The sequence below is a fragment of the Cyrtonyx montezumae genome, unplaced genomic scaffold (assembly GCF_038088225.1).
Source record: "Cyrtonyx montezumae isolate F1298 unplaced genomic scaffold, pur_monq_1.0 scaffold_23, whole genome shotgun sequence".
Lineage (NCBI taxonomy): Eukaryota > Metazoa > Chordata > Aves > Galliformes > Odontophoridae > Cyrtonyx > Cyrtonyx montezumae.
In genome coordinates, this window is record NW_027071970.1 from 8,174,943 (window position 1) to 8,197,532 (window position 22,590).

Sequence of the window (22,590 nt, forward strand, 5' to 3'; positions counted from 1 at the left end):
TTCCAGGCTTCTTCAAAGACTGAGGACAGAAAGAGACTGTTTAAAGATTCATTTGTACATTTCTTATTCAGTACATTTGCTGCATTCACTAACAACAAATACATTGAATCAAACAATAAGAACAAACTTAGGTGGCTATGGAAAACATTTTTGGTGCTTTTGTTTCATCAGTTCATCAAAAACATAAGAAACCCCAGCCCCAAACTAATATAAATACCGTGTTCTAATCTCATGTGACATAACAAGATGTATACTGCTTCATTACACGTCATGTTCAAAAGTTAAATCATGGGACACAGGTTATCCTCAGCAGATTTCAGTAGATACAGGATAATAATGCTCACTCGATATATAATACATCTATGTCACAATCTGAAGTGAAAACCAAAAACATTTGCGTGTTCTTCTTTTTGGTAAACAATTTTAAAGTATGGTATAAACCTGGATGAAACCCAGATTTACCTCTTTGTATCACTGTCATTTGTATGTTGTGTGTTGTTTTCAGTTGAGTCTTGGGCAGAGATATGGGTGGCCAGTACACAGCCCATTCGCTGAAATCTGTGCAGAGAGAATAAGTCTTCAAAAATAAGATTTAAAAAAGAAGCTTTGATATGTCTTTTTTATGTTACATTGCAATGAATAGAAGTTATGAAGGAGAGTTTAAATCGATATCCATGATCACAGTGTTAAAACAAACAGACAAAAAAACCAACACAAACACATTCTCCAGTATCAAAAAATATGCTTAAATATGTTGTCTGCACACAAAATAGACACTCTGAACTCTGCTGTCACAGTACAGTTACAGTTTCTCCATACATTCTGAGAACTCCTTCTATTGTATCTTTTGGGGGCAAACCAAACAAACGAACAAAAAACCCCATAACATTCTCAGACCAAGAAGAGTCAATATATTTGTACAGCTGAAAAACAGTTTGACTTAGAAAAAAAAATAAGAAAAAGCTATACACAAATGCTGAAAGCAGGACGTAGCCATTTCGATATTTAGCTTTTACTGACCCCCTCTAGCTGTCAACAATTTGAGTTTATTTACCAACTGGCAACGCAAGATTAGAACCTATAATTTTATGCATAGATGTGTGTATATGCAGTGTGTCACATTCTGCTCTGTTCTAGCTGCAGAAATTCAGCGTATGTCTGGAGAAAACAAGATAATTCCTGTAGTCTGTTTTAATTTGTAGCCACGGACAGACATGGGTGGATTGTGGGGTTTCAGTTTGGTGACCATACCAGGTCTTGGTAAGGATGGAGAGGAGGCACAGGGGATGGAAAAGCTTGAACCAAACCAAAATAGTTCATTTTCACTTCATTCAGGCAGGAAACACAGAGAAAACTTGTTTTGGATCAATAACAAATGAAACATATCAATGCTTTCAAAAATTTCAGCTCCATTGCTTTTGGATGACACTTTTCAGTAAGTTCCATCCTAATTGATAAATGTTTCCCGTTCCTAAAGTTCAAATGATTTATTATTTTTTTTCACAGCTTTACTGTGCAATAAACAATTTCTACCCTGCAAATCACAGCACAAATACCTTTTCTCTTTGAAATCAGGGACAGATACCCTGGTACATTCACTGGGACCAGATGTTTTCCTTTTGTAGTGGTTTGGTAGCCAGGTGTCCTACAGAGACACTTAGGACAAGGAGATGTGGCACAGCCACTCTGCTGGAGCTTCATAATCACTGAAAACTACTTTTGAGGACTGTGGCTGCTGAGTGAATCCGATACCAGTATTGTATTTGTGACCACCTCGGAGGTGTATTTCTGACCACCACAGCCCACACTGCACCCCTTGTACTCCAAACGTCCCTTTGCTGAACATACGAAACACTTGTCTAAAGAAGAATGCATTATTTTTTCCCCTAAAGATACTTCATAGCAGTACTAAAGCAGAAGTTATTAGGTGTTGAGCAGAGTTTCAAACCACAGAACACTCAGTGGAGATCTATGCAAAAGTTGCCTGTAGGTAACATTGTACAGACTTATTTGTAGTCTGGTGGTCTTCACAGTATAGCATTGTGTAATGTTTTTGTGGTTGCAGTTCAGTGTCCCAGTCTGACAAGTAAAAGGAGAAGCATAAGTCACAGCGCCAGGAATTGATTTCCAAAAGCTACAATTAATGTATTTGCAAAACACAATTGATGGACAGTTGTTGATTGCATCCAAAGCTTCTGACAAAGCAATACAAATACTTTGTATTGCAGTATGTCAGCAGACATAAAACAGTGATAGATGGTGTGGACTTCTATAGGACAACCTTAGCCATTTCTGCCTTCTATAGATATGTTGTAAACAGCAAGATCTAAAATACTAATAGGTTCATGTACAGAAGTATTATATGTTACATGTGCTGTTTATGCATATAGAGACATATGTGCTGCTCAGCTTTGCTAATTCCACACCCATGTCTGGGAGCTGAGCAGCCTGGATTTGCTTCTCCCTCAAGTCTTGGTTTCTTTGTAGTATTTAAATTAATCATCACACTATGTATTTTGAGTAAGCTTCACTTCAATAACTGGATTCTGTTAGGTAACAAGTGTAAACAAAATGTGCACAACAAGACCAGAATAGTCCCATTATGATGTCATGATGAGAAGCATTTCATTTTAGAGCACAAAATCCGCCTTTTCCGAGGTATGCTGACTTCCCTCTGTTCTGGGAGCTGGAGTGATTCCGATGGCAGTAAAACCTTTTTGCATACCTAGTGTTTTCATCAATGCTGACAAAACCATCCAGTGTATATTTGTGCTATTTACTTTTACCAATCATGCTAATAGGCCAGTGGTAGAATGTGCTACAGTTTCGAAGACAAACAGAATAGGGCTATTTAGTCAAGAAAACAATACAGCAATTTCCAATCTAATCGTGATTAAAAAAGCAGTTTTCTACTGATATTAACAGTGAGAAAATACTGGTGGACGTTGTGCCAGAGGTCCTGAATGTATGGCTTGATTTTCGCGGAGAAGCTGGCACTGCTGTCAGACTGCTGATAAATCAATGCGGTTGGCTGAATTGGTGCTTTTATCCCAGGTGTTCAACTTTGTGGGGGTTGTGCCTGGCCTGTTCCCACTCATCTAGAAAAAATAACATCGCAAGCAGATTTATTTATTTTGCTAAATCACTCTTGTCTGATGAAATAAAAGCTTGAAAGGATCCATTTACATTACAGCGTCGTCATAGAATCTTGAAAGCATATTCCATAAAGGATTCTTAACAGTTACTGCCAGAATCTAAGGTGATTGGCAGTGATCGCTTAATAATGCCTTTCACTTCAGAAGTCTAGCTCTTTATAAAAACAAATATATTTTGCCTCAGGGCAATTTAAGCAGAACTGGAAAAGCATACGCATGCATTGATTTATTTAAGAGTTTGTTTCTCAGACTTAAAAGTGTCCTATCAAAAAGGCATAGTCATACGACAGATACATTGCCAGAATGAATCTGAAGTTCATTACAGGTGATGGAAATAGTCTCACTGAACCATACTCCAGAGTTGGTAATGCCTGTTTACTTTTATTTGATAGTTTACCAGGAAGGAGAATTATGTCCTTTGCTTTCAAAATATGTACTGTAGCTGCAACTAATATTTACTTCCATCTCTCTTCACTGTGCATTAAGTTGGGTATCCATGCACCTTTCTGTGCCCTGTTCTTTCAGCAGGATGTGACGTGGACCCCTTTCAAGTACAATGGAAGAACAAAAAGGGCAAATACTCACAATGTCAGAATTGAAGGGTTTCACATTGATGTTCCGAGTGGAGCTGCTGGTGAGGGACCACACCTTGGTTTTGTGCTTAAAAGCAGCTCTAACCTTTGGAAGGAAGAGGTGGTATCAGATAGAAGATTTATTTTGAAAAAAGCAGTGTTTATTTTCTCACCTACAGTTACGTCCCCATTAACCTTCCCTCACATTAATGTTACTGAAAACTACATTATGTACTAAAAACAACAGCCTGCTCCTACATTTTTATTTATATTTGAATTAATTTATTTTTCAAGTACTTGTAGATTAAACCCAGAACATTTTATAACCTCCTTATGTCTCATTCGTCTGGCAGTATTTTCATGCTATCTGGGTTATCCCAGCCTCCTGCATGTCCAAGCTATTACTGTTCATCTTGTTTGAAAGGAAAAATATATAAGCATACATTCTTTGTATTTGCGGTCCTTGTACAAAGGAGCCCCATCAGGCAGGCTCTCCCTGCTGATCTTGAAGCCCTGATGGTACCCAGACACCTTGAAGATATAAGCCAGCTGCCAGCCTGCCCTTCACTGTGCTGCTTATGCATTTCTTGTCCTTGAGCACTGGGAACACAGCTCCCTGTTTTACCCAGCTGCTTGGAAGTATCTCCAGATTTTGCTTTACAGTGTCTGAGTTTTACTTTCGTGGTAAAAAGAAGAGCATTCTCACAGTTTAGTTAAAGTGTTTTAGAGGTGCATGGCATATAGCAAAGGCAATAGGACCCGCACTCCAGAAGTGCCAGTTCACACTACCTATACGTGTACTGTTTTCAACATTCAAATCCTGAAATGTTACTGAATTTCATTGCTCATTAGCTTTCTGGAAAAAGGACTGCGATTCAAATATTTATATTTGATATAAGAAGTGATGCTTGACAGAAGGAGGAAGGCTTTCTAAGTGTGGGACAAAGTAGGATAAAGAAGTATTTTACCTCCTTACCTTTAGCCTGCCTGCTTAACTTCAGTTGATTCCAAGAAAGATAAAGAATTTCACAGTCAGTCTTGACTCTATGAACTGACTGCATAAAAAATCATTTCAGTGCTCTAAGACTGAATATGTTGGTAAATATTAATAAGCTATAATTGATTACTGAAACATCTCCTTGAAAGAGCTGTAGTGCTTTTGATGTCTAGGAACTAAACAAGTTATAGGGCAATGCTTTTCCATAGCTCCAGATGGAATAGCTGTGGAAGAATCAAAGCTGTGTAAGTATTCCCTAGGCAGTGGGCATGTGGAAAATGTTTTTAAAAGAAATTTTCAATGTCAGTAATGCATATGGCTGAGGATTTTCTGCTGTGTGCCATTGGAGGAGAGGATGCAGTGAGCTGCGGGCCAAGCAGGCATGTCTCTGCGGCATCAGCCCTGCCTTGGCTTTATCCCAGCTGCTTTGAGACAGCCTTTGTGTGAAAAGATTCCTCTTCGTCCATTGAGAAAACCTCAGCTCCCAGCCAAGAAGAATACCTGGAATATGTTCTGCGCTGTTTGGTTTCCCATTAAGAACTGCATGAGCAGTCTCCTTAAGTATGTTTTCCTGAGATTAAAGCTTATTTTCCTCTCTGGAACTGCAGGTGTAACACAGCCAAAGACCCCTGAGCAGGGACTGCCAGAGTGAGTCCTGCAGCCACCGCTTTGACATCCTCCCTCGGAGCACAGCCCGTGCCCTGCTCAGCCCCTCCAAACCCCAGGAGTGTCATTTCTTTGGTCTTAAGATGCCTTCACTTATCACTTTTTGAGAACTCTTCTTTCTTTTAAGTAAAATAAATGCCAAACGTGGCTCAAAATACTGCAAATGAATGACAGTCATAGTAAATTTGCTAACGCCATTTTGTAACATACCTCTGAATTCAGAAGACAGTGAAACAGGAACATGAAAAATCCCTGAAAAGAGAGAAAAGGGTCAAGGGTAATGAATGGCTGTGAAGAATGATATAATATAATGTATTTCTCACAGCACTGTGTAACTATACATACTGAAAAGTAGAATCAATTTTGTCCCAGCATTAAACTGGAAATACATGCCACGTCAGTTTACTCTGCAGCTTGCATACTCTATAGAGTTTGCTTTCTTTTTGATGAAACTTTACCCTTTTCTAATCAGGTGTTTTAGGAAATCACCTGCTGCTTTCTGCAGCATGCAGAACAGATTCCTTTTTCTCCTTTTGCTGCACTGTTCCCAGCAACTTCTGTTTGTTTTTGATTATTCTTAGTAACAAAGCCTCAAACTGACACAGAAACTTTGTTCTAGTAAGTTTACAAGAAGAATCTTGCCTTTACCTTTAAGAATCCTCCCTATGATACCTAGTGCTAGAAGAGTAATCATGTCTAATTTATTTAACTATTGCTACTGGAAACACTAAGGGATGGGATGAAAGTTCTCTTCATACAGAGAGTAAGCAATTACCAGCACTGTGTGGTCAGCACACTCTTAAAAGACACAGGAAGGAATAGAAAAAATCCAGTGAATGAAAGCATGTGAAAACATTACCAATTATCCTTTTATTGCATCTCAGCAGCAGTTCAGTAGCCACAACCTTTCCAGCCAGATACTTACTTGTAGTGAATTGAAAACAGCAAACATATACTGAAATATTAACATGTGGGCATTGACGGCCAGAATCCCAAAGATCCATGAGCTTCCCAGGATTGGTAAGAGAACTGCAACAGCTTTAGCTGTTAGTCTGAAAGAGAAAACAGTGAAGGGAAACGTGCTGAGATGGTTAAACAAATTTCAGGCTACACACCAGGGAATTCATCAATTATTTCTTGGTAGAAAGGCAGTGTGTCTATAACTTTCTTTGCCATAAAATTCTTTTATTGGGTTAGTCTCTTAATTACTCATTGCCCACCTATAAGAATGGGAATACAGAAGCTTGATATCACATGAGATAAATAGAGATTGAGATAGTTGGTGTCTGAGGGTGCCAGGGAAGAGATGGAGACATTCTCCTCTAACTGCTGTTTACAGTGATGTATAATCATCTCTTCAGTGAGGAACAATAATTGTAAGGGACAAATGTGGAGGGCCAAAACTGAGAATAAGTGCAGTATCACATGGAAAAGAATAAAATCATTATGCAGTATATCCAAAGTACATTTGCTTACTAGCAGGACAACTTAGTATTGCTCTTCTGGAAAGTGACTTGGGATTTTTAATCACCACAGATGGAATGAAACACTATCTACCTCTGCCAAATGCAAATCTTGTAACACCACAGTGTTATTCTGCTTCCACTATGCTTTGTCAGAGTTGATTCAGAGAAATGTATGCCAAATATTGAAATATTTGTGTCTCTTGGAGGTGTCTCCTGGTATATGTTCACTCTGCTTAGGTTGGAGTATTTGGCAGAATTTCAGTAAAATGTGATACGACAGCTGAAAATGGAATAACATTGAGAAAATAAGAAGGATCTTTGGTTTTGCCTTAATGAGCTATGTACAGGATGTTTGTTTTAGTGGAAGATTAAAAGAAACTGAAGAAACTGTAGTATTCCAGAGAGCCATGTGATCATGGAAAGCTTTCTGCAACAGCATCTTTTCTGACTGGAGCTAATGAATTGCACTAAAGTCTTATTTGTCTGCATACGCCCTGTAGTATTGACTGCAAAAGTACTGTAGTAATGTTCCTACAGAATGTTTCTAGTGTATTCACAGAAAAACAAGAAAACAACGAAGGATGGTACAGAAGTCTAATACATCCAGTAAATTCATAATGGAGTTGAATGAAGTTGTCTCTCACTTTTTCCCAGTAAATGCCATACGCCCCGTTCACAGCACTGAGCAACCCAAAAGCATTTGTGATGTCTGTCCACTCTGTAAGCTCTCAAAGCTCCTCACAGATCTCACAGGCCAAAACATGTTTGCTGTCAAAACACTACTAAATAGACAGCCTGGTGCTATTCTGCCTGTCAAGGATGAATAGATATGTGAAGAACCTTTGCACACCCAGGCATCACATTTTCAGTGACAGCTATCGAAGGACTAACTCTTCTTTTGCAGCAACTGAGTACAGTGTTGGTGGCACAAAATAGAAAGCATGAGGAAGGAAACTGTCCCTGCTTGGAAGGCAGATAGATCTGATCTCTATTTACCACAGTGCATATAAGCATATTATAGACAAAGAAGGCAAGAGAGCAGTAAAGGAGCACAGAAAGGGAGAATCTAAAAGCCCATCCAAGCATAAGTGAAATGAGATTGTTTTACAACACAATTCAATGAAGAAATCTTTTAATTAAATACTAAGATCCAAGACATTGTGTTCATTTCAGTGACCTGAGCACACTATTCCTTATATCCTTTATTAAAAGTCTACATTGAAATACTGCATAGGCTGTAGTTTTACATGGAAATCTGGGACAGGGTAGAATCAGAAATCTATTTTTCCCCTCTATTGATAAGTATCTTGATGTACCTGGCCATGGCTGTTACTGCACAATTTAATCTAATTCTGCAGTTTGTTCAGTCAGAAAAATGAAAGAATACAATAAAGCCTGAGTTCTCTTATTTCATTAAAATATGCATTTTAAAAGATATCATTTTAAAGCAACTAAGCAATGGAAGCTTGTTTTCATGAATCAAGGACGCGTTTTTTTATCTCTGTCAAGATTTAAATTCATCACCTCAGCTGCATCAGAAGGCATGTGCTCCACCACGGAGCTGCCAGCAGACCATCCCTTGCAATAAGTGTGGTGCAGAAAGATCTGTGTAATCCTACACAGCCCTCGTGCCTTCAGGAAAATGCATCTTCATAGGACTCAGAGCAGACAGAGGGGGGAGAATACATGAGCTCATAGTGGATGGGATAGCTGCATTCGGACTCTGATGGTTTAGAAGTCCCCTGTATCCCAGTACAGCATGATTAGTATGCCCAGCACAGCTACATTTGTAAAATGCTCTTCATTACAAATCACCTTTTTTTCCTCTTTCATTCTCACACTCTCCATTTTCATAAAACTTGCAATTTAGAATATAATTTTTCCTAGCTGGTTTGTAACCAGGAATAGGTTTTCATTATTTCTTTTTTATTTTCAGCATTAACAGCTTCATTTGTTGTGACCTGGGGGACAATAGAGGTAGGTTCTCATTTTCTGTGTTCTTAAATCCAATCCTACTGTTTGGATTTTTAGGAACTTTTAACATCACAAATGCCTTGGAGATTAAAGAAAATACCAGCACAACAAATACTGATTAAACCCCACTCACTTTTAAGCACAGAGTTCAGCAGGAATACGTAGTTAAAAATGAAAACAAAATAGAGATATAAGGGATTTTTCTTGCACGTGTATGCATGTTTCATGGCTATCCATTTAGAAACACAGCAGAGGGTAAAATTCATTTAAGGTCATCTAACAGTTGTTTCTGGCTGTGCGTCAAGATTTCACTAAGCCTTTTTTTCTTTCCTTAATTGTTTACCTGATCTGAATTTCTGTGTATACATTATTAGTTCAAGGTGTTTGTGAGCTTTACTCACCAAGCAAAGGAGTCAGCTCTGTTCTTCCACTTACCCCTCCCCTCCCCATCCACATTTCATTTTGTCTTTGAACTTCAAAAAAAACTAATAAATGTAAAATGCTGTGTCAGAATATCATTAAGGCTGTAAAGTTAAAAATCACTAAAAAAAACCCTAAGAAATACAAAAGCTGATGTTCCACTGGGAATGTTAATTCCACCACACTGCATATAATTCATTTTTTTAATTCTCATTTTTCTCTGCTACATGAATATTTTAGTAGATTAGTTCTAGTACACTAATATATAGAGTACAATCTAATACATGTTGTGTTTGGAGAAGGAATAATGCATGGCTTACACCATGCAGCATTTAAAAGAGATTTCACTCCCATCCTTCGTCATTTGAGTTTTATGCCATCTGTGACATGAAGAACCAAGACACTGGGGCAGAGGCAGGAGTTACTTTGCAGGTACTGGGGTCTAGTTCAGACAGGGCTCCATAAACCTTGCTAAAATCTTTCTTCATCCTCGTGCTTTAAATGTGTTGGAAAACAGAATGGCCTCTTCTCTAAATCTCTTCTGCGTGCCCTTCTCACGCCCTGGCTTTTGGAATTAAAACAACACAGCAGCTTGTTTTCATGCCTACTGCTAAAAGTTCCCATGTTGTTGCTCTTCTGCAGTCTGGTAGCACGATGCTTTGAGAGCTTTTTGTGTCTCTGCATCTGCACACACTGAATGAACAGCACTGGGATTAATCAATCAAGAACAAAGCAAGATTAGCACAAAAGATTTATTTTATCCTTTTATTATTTCCTTCAGCCTGTATATTTTTAGGTATGTGCCAATTATTACTTGGTAATTTAGAAAACTTCTGTGAAACGTAAAAAACTTAAGTCTGATTAAGTTTTTATATTCAGTGTATATAGAATAACCCTTGAGTTATCCTGTCTATCAATTCATGCTGCTGCTAGTGTGGTTTCTCACTCTGACCCTGTACTGACAGTGTCTGCAGCTGGACTCAGCAAGAGCTATTCTGTTGTGCCTTGATTTCGTTGCAATTTTCATGGCTGCTTATTGTAAAAGAAAAGCATCACCAAATTGGTACAGCACAGTACCCAACTGCCATCCCATCTGCAGTCCTGACCTGTGCACTAATCAATTATTAGATGAAAAGGAAGTCTGAGCTGGATAATTATTGCAGCTGTATCAAAGCGTTGGTGTGCAAGAAGTACAGGTTTCAGCGCCTCTGAGACATGTTTTATTCAGCAACATCACATAAAGTCATTGCACCGTTAGTAAAGTTCCTGTGAACATTTTTCCAAGAGCAGAAGTAGACCTCATAGTTTTATTGTATTTGCAATTGGTTTGGAACAGCTCTGCTCAATTGAGATTGCTCCCTTCCCCTTATTTAATCTCTGCCCTTTTCTGCTATTGCCCTGAGCACACTGTCGATATCTTATACCAGTGCAGAACGACTACGCTGACAGCTACAAGAAAGAAATTTCACTGCTTGCAGAAGGAAAATTTTATTACTTCTATGAAGGAGACCCCTAATTCACAAATCAATTTTATTGGCTGTATATGAAGAACTAATCCTTTTAGGAGTCTGATATCCACTTTTCAATGACGATGCCTGCTGAAGAATTAAATTCAGAGCCATAAACAACATTATATAATAGCAGAGGAAACACTGTCTGTAAAAGCAAAAAAACCTTCACAGCAATTTATCAAAATTGTTACCCTGACAAATAGGCCTTTAAAGTGAAATTTCTCTTTTGTTCTTAAACTCTTCACTATCCACTGTCAGCAGTATCCTTTATACTTTATATAAAAAATAAACGAGTCTACGAGCTTAAAACTAACATTTCAGACTAGTGCTGAGAAAAGTTGAATTCAGCCTCACTTTCCCATTGCTACAGCTACGCAGAGAAGATACTGCTAGTGAAAGCACTGTAGGTATGAAAAAAGCTGTAACAAAAACTATCCTAAGAGTGAGAAGGGGAGAGAGTTCCTCCTTTTCTGTCATGCTCCATATACAGCATGCAGACGTCTCACCACTGACGCTCACAAGGGAACAGTTGCTGCCAAAGCAGCAGGGCTTCCTGTAGGTCTTCCCAAAAAGTAAACAGCACCCTATACATCTGATAAAATAAGAGAAGTTGCTCCTTTTGAGTGACCTGCCCATAAACCTGAATTACCCTCAAGATTTAGGGCAGTCTTGTTCTCACTGCTCACTCAGCAGCAGTTTTTGTGGAGGGAGCCCTGGTTGTCTCCTACGCTCTGTTCTGCGGTCTTTTCAGACATTCATTTTGCTCTTCTCACTGGGGGTACTAGTTTGTTAGGAGGAGTTATCCTTGTACTTTGGTACCTGATTCCTCTCCTTCAAACAGATCAAGAGAATTAAGCTCTTGTGTTTCATGGGACATGCCCCATTCGCTGCTAGGCCAGTAGATGCATCATTGGCTCAGAATGTAGTGGATCTGGGCTCAGATCACACTTCTGACTGTGACACTGCAGTTCCCATTTTGATTCCCTGCTTGCTGCTCATTCTTTCCTATTGAACCTGCTCTGCTAATACTGAATAATTGAACATTCGCTGGGTCAGAGAGATTAGTTGTGAGGCATCCACCCAAGAGAGAAGTTTTACCTAATCCTTGCTTTATTAATATTTCCTATTTTATATTACATATTCGGTGGAGCAGAAACTGAATTTCAAGTCTCCCTTCAAAGTCTCATGAAACCTGACAAAACTAGAGGCATGACCAAAAACAGTGGTGCCTTAGGAACTTAAGTGCAGAGAAGGCAGTCCCAGGGGCTGGCAGCATTGATTTTTGGCTTCAGTGCTAAACCAGGGATTTAGAAATCCATGCCTTGCAAAGGCCTCTCACAGATCAAATCCTAGGATCACGTCCTGATCCTACAATTACGAAAGAAAAATAATACTTGCCAAAGAAAGTAACAAGCAGTTAATTTAAACATGTCCACCTTCTCTTCAACTGAAGCCATTAAAATAATATAGGGAATTAAAAAGTAATATCCTTGTAAGCTGGAATTTTAGGGGTGAAGATTTCCCCAAGAGAACTGTGTTTACAGACGGATTTTTCCAATTTATTTGGAATATACCTCTTCAACATTTTTGACAGCAACTCCCTCATTGCACTGCTGCTGAGACAGCATTCCCTGTTTCTTGATCCCCAAATCCAATGTTCAAGCTAATTTTCCACTGAATTTTGCCATTGACTCATCAGAGAAAATTATAACAAGTTATTCTCAAGACAGAAGAGTGTTTCACATCCAGCTGAGGAGAATTTATAATTTGTTTTGGAAGAGGAGATAAAGATACTACCTGCATTGTGAGGCTTTGCACTGCAGGATACCCATCAGTTCATGTATTCATTCCCAAGAGACAGCCAAAATCTCCTCTGCTCCTACTGAATTGGTGTTGGGACTAACTTTAGCTAGTTAACACTCTTGATGCTTTAATCCAAACTCTGTATTTGTGTCCACGTGTGCTGCCCTTCATGCTCTCTTTATAATGAAGCATCCTTTGAACCTTAGGAAAAGTCCCATTGTAGTTGAGGAGATATTTTCCCTTTTGTCCCATAATAATCTCTGATACAGCAAGCAGCATAAAAATATCTGGTTAGTCCATGTGCAGAGTACCATCACACAGTAGTAACTATATAATCCTGGTATATACAGTCATACTGGCCAAAATCTGAATGACTGAGTAAGGGGTTATTTATTGCAGCCATATGTTAAAATGAAAAAAATGTCTGCTCAAAGAAGCTTCTTGGGATACTCCAATGCTTTGTGACAGCAAAAAGATTTCCCAGTATATTGTATTGATGACCATGGCCAGAAGACAAAATAAATTCCAGAGAGCTATGCAGAAGATGAAAGCAATTTAACAGAAAAAGGAAAAGCAAGCACAGTATAGATCTTACCACAGTATAGATCTGTTAATGTCTCCAACACAAACTGTTCATTTCCATGGCTCTTAACAGTGTTTGGCTCTTCCTTAAAAGCTGATTCTGGAATTATTTCAAAGGAAGCAGAAGGAACCCCCCCAAAAAATACCCACAAATATCTTACATGATTTCATTTCAGGAGCTCTTTAATAGCAGCAGAAAAGCACATTGCCAGAAGAGTCTGGATGGATTAATTTGTTGTTTTAAAAAGAAAAGAAACTGCAATGTTTTAATGTGTTGGATCATGCCATCATTAAAAGTGAGTTTGTCTCCAGAAGTGGAATAGATCTCTTTTAGAGTTTGCACTGTACAGAGCAAGCACTCAAAAAAAGAGCAGCATTTTTTCTCACAGCTGGAAAAGAAAAATTATGCAGGAGGATTTGTTTATATCCACCTACAGCTAGCAACAAGCTAGTCCTGGGCTGAAAAAGGTCATGAAATTATTTCTGTTGGTAGAACAGATGAGCAAAAGATATCAAATAATTCATTGACAAAATATGACCATAAAGTTAGTTATAGGAGCAACATATTAATAGGATAATCTTAACCTTGGCTGCTGCCGAGGCTCTGCATATGTGAAACCAGATGTTCCTTCGAAGTCTCCCCTTCTAATGTGGACCTAGTGCCTAGCTCCACTTTGGACTCAGCCCAGGAGAAGGAATTTGTTACAACAGCTTATTCCCAGAAAACTCATTACCTGTCTCTTCCAAGGACAAGGCAATGGAAATGTCCCAGAGGGCTAGGTCCTGCCTGTGGGTGCCAGATGGACTAGGCTATGTCATCCACTTCTTTTCTCCAACATTTGTACCTAATTATTTCTTCCACTACAGCCTCCATCGTCTTAACCACTTTCAAAGCTCCCAGTGTGGGACTTCTTCCATCACAGGACAGCAGTCTCTGGAGCCTATCCCTTGGGGTCATCTCAGCATGAGGGATTACATTAGCCCTGTGCTCAATATTTTTAATTGGCTAAATCTCCACAAGTCATCTTGAAACAATATACTGAAATTAATCTTACTGTGCTATTTACAGCCATCTGAATCTTTTTTATGTTCTTTATGTCATGTGGCACAAATATTTGTTTTCCCAATGATAAAATAAAATGACAGATCAAGCGCTAATAAAGAGGGATTGTCAAACTACAGAAGTTATGAAAATAACCTCATGGTGTTCGCTTTTCCTCATATAATAGAGATTTGATGGTAGAATTCGTATGACTTGAATACTGATGTGAAAGGGCACAGCTTGTTCTGATGGGACATGCAGAGAAAAAGAAAGAGTATCAAAAATGTAGATCTGCTCAGGGAGATAGAAAATATAGGCAGACAGACCTTTTGAAAACTTCTGTGCAAAATAAAGGAACAAGAAATGGGAACAGTAGGGCAGCATAGTGTCTATTTTGGCTTGCCAAGCCATGGGGATAATGCAGATGGAGCACTTTTATCCTAAACAGTTCAAGAACTGTCTGAAGGATTAGAAGTTAGCATGGAACCAGCTTGATTTAAGTGATGATATTGTTAATGAAAATATGGAGTTTATCAAACTTTTTAAGAAAAAGATTTGTAAAACTGCAGACAATGATATAATCCCATTGCAATTCTCTTTTCTTTGTGTCCCACAATATCAAACCAGGAACATCATACAATAAAAATATACAGAACTCTACAAAGTACCCTACACAGGGTACTGGTTATTGCTGAGCTGGAGCATCGTATTTGGATTTGGATATCATTCTTCAAGAAAAATATGGTGTTCTAGATGCAAGCAACAAGAAAGATCATTGAGTTAGCAACCACAGTCTGCTGAAAACTTCCTAATCAGGATTCGAGGCTTTCAAAATACTAGTTTGCTTCATCAGAGAAAGAAACTGCTGCCCACATCCAGTAGAGAAAGACAGTTGGTCCTTTCTTAAACTGCCCCTTTAGAAATGTCGTTTTTCAGGAGAATCAAATAGGAAAAAATTCCTGAACCAGCAACACCCTGAAAAGACCCCAATTTCTGTCACTGGAGGCTTTTAACAGATAGTGTTCTACATGGTATTCTAAATGATCAGAAGCAATTACACGGCCTGTTACCACCTTTCAGCTGACAAGTGGCAACAAGCCCCACGGCCTGGTACTTCTGTGTACCTGGGAATGCCCAGCAAATGCAGCTTCATGGACACAGAGTTTATTGGAAATCTGTGGATTGAGTAAATATTTCTGGTTCTTAGTTTGAAGTCTGTGGGGCTTAATTTAGGATGGCAGAAAAACAGTCACATCAACCGATACACAAAACATCTGAAGAATAACAACATTCATCCCCCTGCAGATCTGAACCCTGAAAATGATCTCTTGACCTGAGCAGTCTCGGTGACCCTTAATTATGCACTGATATCAACAGAAAGATCATTCTTCTATTTCCATGGTAACAGTACCAGTGAACAGCAAAGCTATCAAGGTCAGGCGTATAAGCTGAGAAAGAAAAGTAATTTTCTGTAATGGTTCATACAAGCTTTAACTGCAGTACTGCCAAATAAATAGCCATATACTTGCTTGATTGCCTGTCTCAAATGTATGTGGGGGGGGGGAAAGAATTGCCAGATTACAACTACAATCACACTGCCTTGCTGCCTGGTTTGTAAAACTGCTTGCTAGTGACTGTTGCTTTGGAGGATAACACAGAAAGTGTTTAGCTGTGCAGTGCTGTAATGTGAGGAACTCAATCTCTTAAGCTGGTTTTAAAGAAACGAGGCAACATATGGTTTTTATTGTGTTTATCAAAGTTGATGTCATAGCTGACACTGTATTACTTACAAAAAGCCCTGCAAGAGGTCATATAAATTCCTCCAAAATATTTTCCAGCTTGTTGAAATAATAAAAACGTTTTACTGACAGGTTTAATTCCCACCTTCTCTAAGGGCCTACCTGAAAATGGAAAATGCAGACAAATCTGTGTACTCTCCTGCTAACCTTCCTTCCAAAATGCCTGTAACGTGTCTGTTGCTAATGGCACTTTATCATGCACATGAAGACAGTGTCTAAAAGTTTGAAAGGACTTCTGACTGTAAAACAGGACATCTTCTTTATTGCAGTTCCCAGGTTTTTCATTTATTCTCTTTATTTTGTGAAAGCATTGTCGGGAAAATATGTAAATCACACTTAGCTAAGAGCTGTGTCACACTGGGTGGTGATTTACATGGTTGCTTAGAGCTCTGCAAAAGGTGCATGTTTAAATAAGCGTTTATGCAACGGTATAACTATAATATTTGTCTTATTATTCTGCATAAAGCTGACAAAGAATTCTAGGATTATAAATTAGGCCAAGGACATAAAAGCAGCAGCAGCTCAAGCAAGCTCTTGCAGTTATTGCTGTTCACAGTGAGTTGTACCATTTCATGATGAATGACCAGCATTTAATTGTTACTCTGGTACCAGGCATAAAGCTATGACTAATATACCATCCTCCTCCTACTGGGATTTTTATGGCTTAAAATCAGATATTAAAAGACTGAAATCTAAAAGAAATCAGGGCATTTTTAAAACAAAAAAATGTACACTCCAAAGCACTTTTTCACTGCAGATTTTCAGAAGTTGACATTTTCTGCTTTTTGAAATCTAATAAGCACTGGTGCTGAAGTCTGTAGTGGTACAAATAAGAGTTAAACACCACTGAAGTCATCTTAGGTTCACGATGTCTCTTCAGAGACGTGACTTACAAAGCAGAACACTGGAAAAAAGACAGAAAGAGGAGAATGAAGGAAAGAGAGAGACTGAGAGGCAGCAGACAGTAAGTGATTTGTCACTAAGGTCACACAGCAAATCCCCAGAAGGACCAGGCATACAATGCAGCACCCCACAAACCGTGCTGTTTGTAAATGGCAACACCCTGGGGAAGAAAAAAAAAACCAAAAACCAACAAACCTTTCACTCAAAACTGATCAGTTTTTCAAGTAGGCTCCTGGAGCAGGCTTATAGAGATCAGTGTTACATTCACACAAAGCAGTTAGTGTTGGGCACTCAGGAAATCCCAATCTTACAGAGAAAAATCTATTGCTGTCTCCAGGGCTCAGACATTAGGGACACGAGCTGTGTGGATTTTAGCTAAGCAGTCAGTAGTTCATCTGAGTGTTTATCACTGTTAACGTTGTGTCTTTACTACCCTTCCTAATAAAGAAGAAATTAAAACATGGAGTTCAGAGTTCCTTTGGAGCCCACAATCAACAGGCCCTGCTCACTCCTGAGTGGTAAATCCTATTTAAGGAGAAAAGACAGAAGGAAGCCAACTCCCATAAAGGATGATCTTGGCTCAGAAAAAGGCAAGCAAGAAAAACTAAGCTGTGAAAGACTCACAATGTCATCTTGTCCAGTTCAGTTACAAGGCAGGATCATTTGTCACTCCTGGCATCAGGATTAGCTGTGATAGACATTTGTGCAACCACTTCTGGAAGCTGTTCAAAGACAAACTCAGCCACTCTTCAGGTGATCAGCTCCATTGCTTTGATACTGTTCTTCCACTATTGGAAGTTTGAAGATACTTGATTTTTTCATCAGTTTAAGATTCTTTCTATTTGTCCCTTTTTCTGTGCCCTTGAAGAAAAGCCTCCTTCCTACAGCAATGCTTTACATACTTGTAAGCTTTTATCACCCCTCCTGAAGTGTGCCTAAGATGAGCTTGAGCTATCATATGGCCTGGAGCCTTTCTTTGGTGCTTCAGTTCTTAACATCTGTGCTAAAGAAAGCACTGCCATTACTTTCATTATTGTTACTAGCAGATTAGCACTTCCTCATTAATACTCATATTGCCAGCATTTAAACCCATGTATTTTCAGTCTAAAATTCTGAGCCTAATAAGATACCCAAGCTGCATTTATATTTGTCATATTCAATGAGCCAAAAATTTAATTTTGTTCAAGACATTATCATTGGCAGTAGCACTTCAGCTCACTAATTGTCATTGCTTAATACATTCCTTTTAATTATTTCGTTTATGGCTAGTCACTCTTCTCCTTCCAAGAGTTTCCACAAGGTGCATCACTCATCCTGTTTGAAGCTGGGTACAATGAACGTGATTTCTTACAGTTAGAAATTGTTAAGAAAAAACAGCTGAGGGCAGATTCAACTTGCAGAACTGCTCTTCCTAACTGATGGCTCTCCCTCAGCAAACTGGAAAAGCTCATTTATCTTTTGACAGAGAAAAGTAGGGACCCCGTGTCTCTGAGGGTTGCAGCTGCTGCATGTCAGAAAGGTACAGAAAGGATTTTATACTGCTATGGATCTTGAATCCCTGTGGACTTTTAGAAGAGTTTGACAAGATTGTAACTTGTTTCTCATCCTTGAAGGGAGAGGGGAGAAAAAGAAATTCTCTAATGGTATTGCAAAGGGGTAGAATTTAGTTATGTAGAGAGGTTATGGTATCTCCTTTGATAGGAGAGCTCTCGTGAGAGCTTTAAGTTATGTGTCAAGATTGACAAGCACATTCTCCAAAAATGAACAGCTGGAAAGTCTGTAGAAAGCAAAGTCTTTGAACTGCAAATGACATGAAACAGGCACTGAGTTGCAAGAGCAAAATGCAACTAATACACAGTTCACTGCAGAATAAATCCTTGCATTAAAAGCACTGAAGTTAGCATCTCTGATTTAGAGGATTGTTACCTGAGACCAAAGGTGTCTGGGCTGAAAGGCAGGCAGTATTTCCATACACAGTGTAAAATACTGATGTGGAGTTGTGGTATGGAACGGATCGTTGATTAAATGGGTGAACAATTTGCCACAGCTCACTCAGTGTGCTGCGAAATATAATAGATGGCTTTGCGAAGTGCTTTGGAATGGTCAATTACACGTTTAAACTTTACAGATGTCTGCAGCATCATGAGCTGCTGGTGAACAGCTCTCATGTGTTTGGATCTGTCAGAGGGAAAATTTTTCTGTACAGCTTATTTCAACCCAAATAAGCAAAGGAATGAATAGACTTGCAGTAAGCCTATGCACTCAGTTTTCAGGTACATCCAAGGTGGCTTATACTACCTTTGAAATGCAGAATGAGCTAACACAACATCTTGATCTGCTTACTCTGCTGAACTTCTCTTGAAGTCCTGGCCTGCTACTGCCATTCTTTCCAATATTCAGTCATTAATTAAACAAGTGTTACTCCTTCCCTCAGTAGAGAATTAAGAGATTGTTTCATATTATACTGAATGAAGATCAAGTTTTGAGGGATGAAGGAAATGAGTAAATTGATACAAAATGGGGTAAAAAACTATGAAATATTTCTAATTACATTGCTATTGCTTTCTCTGTGATTGATTATTGTAGCTATAACATCAGGTTCACTGACTTCTGAAATGTACACTTTATAGAAATTACACTTACATTTTCTACTCTTTTGGACATTTCAGACCAAGTAGTGAAAATGTATATGGTAAGAGTTGACTTGGCAATTTTTTGGAGTAAAAGTTAATGGAATTCGTTCCCTTCTGGTCAATAAATGGAAAAGTGAAGTAGCTGTGGAAGCACACAGATGTGGTTAAGGATGATATATTTATTTTACTGCAACAGAGACGTTTGCATTCTTCCAGTTACAATCTGTTAAACTTACTGCTGATCTAAGGTCTATGAAAACTGCACCATAACCCTTGCAGTCCAGGAGACAGCTAACCCCGATAATCAAACATCCTACCTGTGACAGACATAATCAGGAAAGAGTTCTCCTCTTGGAGTTTATCACTTTTGATTACAAATGTGCACATTTTTAAAGCACTGTCACATTAGACATCTTTTCGCACTGTAACAGAGAAGTAAATTCCCAAGAAAACACAGCAGTGAGGCTTTAAAGAGGTTGAGCAGCAATAAAAAAAACCCCAAACAACTATTTCATTCCTAGCCAGAGTAAATGCACTAAGAAGAGAAATCAGATTTTACAGGCAGCAGGAATAAGTTAAAAAAAGCATTCAAATGGTCCATAACTCAAAAAGGTAATCATTTGCTTCCTCAAGCATGTGAGCAATTCCATTAAACTAATCTGATTTAATTGCATTTAGCTCTGAGAGGGACTACTTATATGCTTAAATGCAAACATATAATTAATTATTTCCCTAAATGAAAGGACAGTCAAGAAGAATGGATAATGCAAACAAATGTGAATATGCATTTAAATTTTTTCAAAGCATTTGATTCGGTATTCTTACAGTAAAACATTCAAATCAGCCTTTTGGTGGGAAATCTGTTCCTTGGCTGCAAAACATTCTCATAATCTAAATTAATTACTACACAAAATTGTTTTACTGAGAGTCAACAGCTCATCATCTAGTGAAAAGCTCAAAAACAATTGATCACATCTAAGTGAAAAAGCTCATACAAATTTGTCTTCAGTATGCTTCAGAGAACAACACAAACAACATGTTCTTAAGTGAATTCAGGTAAGAAATAGGAGCTCTTAGTAACTCCTTGCTCACCTCTTACCACCAAATTGCTTTTGCAAAATTAGTTTCCAATGATAAATGATCATTCACACACACACACAAATTATACAATAACCAAATATCTACTGCCAGACTGTCACGGGAGTCCATTATGTGTTAACTAGCACCTCAGATCACATCCTGTTTAATTAATTGTATTAATTTTCATTAAATTATTGTGGTGCATTTTTTTAATTATGTATCACAAACTTTACTCTTTTATGCTTCTTCATCAATTTATATTTTATGTTGGCGGTATTATTATTTTCTTAAAAAACAAAATAAAACAATTAAAAAACATGTCCAGAGCTGCCTTTATCTCCAAAGCTAGGGGAAAATGATCAGCAAAATGCAGTGTGATATCTTCATTGTGACATACAACATCATAACCTGGAAAGGTCAATCAGCTCTTAATGCACAGCACTTTATTCTGGACAGAATATGAATTGGACAGATTATGAATGAATTAATTTCATGATATAAAAGAAATTTTGTTAACACTTGTCTGTTTTGGCTTTTAAACATAAAGTTTTTTGGAAGCTGCCTTCAGAGCTGAACAATGGCTCACCCTGATGTAAATTCTGTGGTCATTATTGAGTCAGCATTTAAGAGGATCTGTTGCCACATGGAAAATCAAGAACAATTACTCTAAATAATTACATCAGTTTATTGCTGTCTGTTGCCAAGAGGAACAAGTCCTTGTTCATAATATCCAATTGCGTTGCCAAGTAAGTTAATCTTCAGGGAAACTAAATATGCTCCAGCACTAACACTTCTCTTACAATAAATATCTTATCTAATTGATATTATCATGTTTCATAACTTCATCTTTGTTCAGACAATTTCCCAAGTTAATCTCTGCCCAGTTGTGGCCTGATGGGCTCAAAGTGTGACTTATCACACTGGACTTGATGGTGCTCAGGAGGTATTTGTGTTGGAGCTGGGCAACCTGGGCTTCCCTCAGATTCACTGGGGAGAAAGCAGAATTTTTAAGGCAGGTGTGTCAGGCAAATGAGATGGATTGCACAGCAGAAGCACCCATTTCTCCAGTGATTAGGGCGTGCAAGTGAGTAGAGGTTTCTGCTTTGAGGTACTCTCCCACCTGGGCTGCCAGCAGAAATGGAAGCCAGAGCTTGTCAATGTGATAAAACTCTTTCTTTGGCCAGAAAGCCTGGAAAGAGAAAAGCTGGATGATAGGCCAGCTCTGTAAGCCTGCAGGCTGGGGTTTTCAAACCTGAATGCCTGCAACTGCTGTTTGTTTGAACTTAGCAGTGGCTGCAAGGGTGAGGTCTGTTAGGTGCTTATGGCAGATGTAAATATTGGCCTGAGTTACCAAGGAGAGACAGCCAGCACCTCTCTTACACTCCTATCACAGCACTTCAGTTGCACTCTAACCAGTTCTGCAATGTCTTTTGGATCATTACCACTTGTAACTTTCAAAGCCCCACTGTTTCAGTAGGATCATCTAAATGGTTGCAGACAGAAACTTAGTGTTTCTTATTGTGCTTTCCATTTAAATTTCATTCCAGTTTGAAAAGAATGCATTGAAATCTCTCTTTCCCTTGAAAGTTTATTGGATTGAGCAGTTCTCATTTTCTTTATTTTGCCTTTTGCTTCTTTTACTTTACGAAACAGTGAATGTAGCCCTTAAAATCCCCTTCCTCCCTATGAAACACTGCTACAACAAAGATCTAAGACACTGTGACAAAGTACGTTCCTGTCTCACCAAAATCATGTTGTGCCATGTTAATTTAGATGTTTCCAAGAAACGCTTGATAAATTCTTTCTAACATATTCCATTTTCCCCCACAGCTAATGTCAAAAGAACGGCCCCATCCAGACGGGTGCCTGACAGGCCCTTTATTTAAGGCCTGTGATGCACAATGCAGTTTGTGATCTTCAGTGATTTCTCCCTAAGCCAATTGCACTTGTTGATTCAAAAACCACCCTGTAGTTCTTGCTGACAGCA

General features: G+C 38.6%; 1 protein-coding gene across 3 annotated transcripts in view; it reads right to left on the bottom strand.

Annotated features, from left to right (window-relative positions):
- Positions 1-481: 481 nt before the first annotated feature.
- Positions 482-22,590, bottom strand: part of ADGRD1 (adhesion G protein-coupled receptor D1) — a 124,626-nt gene continuing 102,517 nt past the window's right edge. For all 3 annotated transcript variants that reach the window (XM_065739130.1, XM_065739129.1, XM_065739128.1), the window contains 4 exons: positions 6,316-6,442; positions 5,601-5,642; positions 3,741-3,833; positions 482-3,098 (listed from right to left, as the gene is read on the bottom strand). In XM_065739130.1, the coding sequence (XP_065595202.1) occupies positions 3,003-3,098; positions 3,741-3,833; positions 5,601-5,642; positions 6,316-6,442 (358 nt within the window). In that variant the 3' untranslated portion in view covers positions 482-3,002. The remainder of the gene's footprint in view (positions 3,099-3,740; positions 3,834-5,600; positions 5,643-6,315; positions 6,443-22,590) is intronic.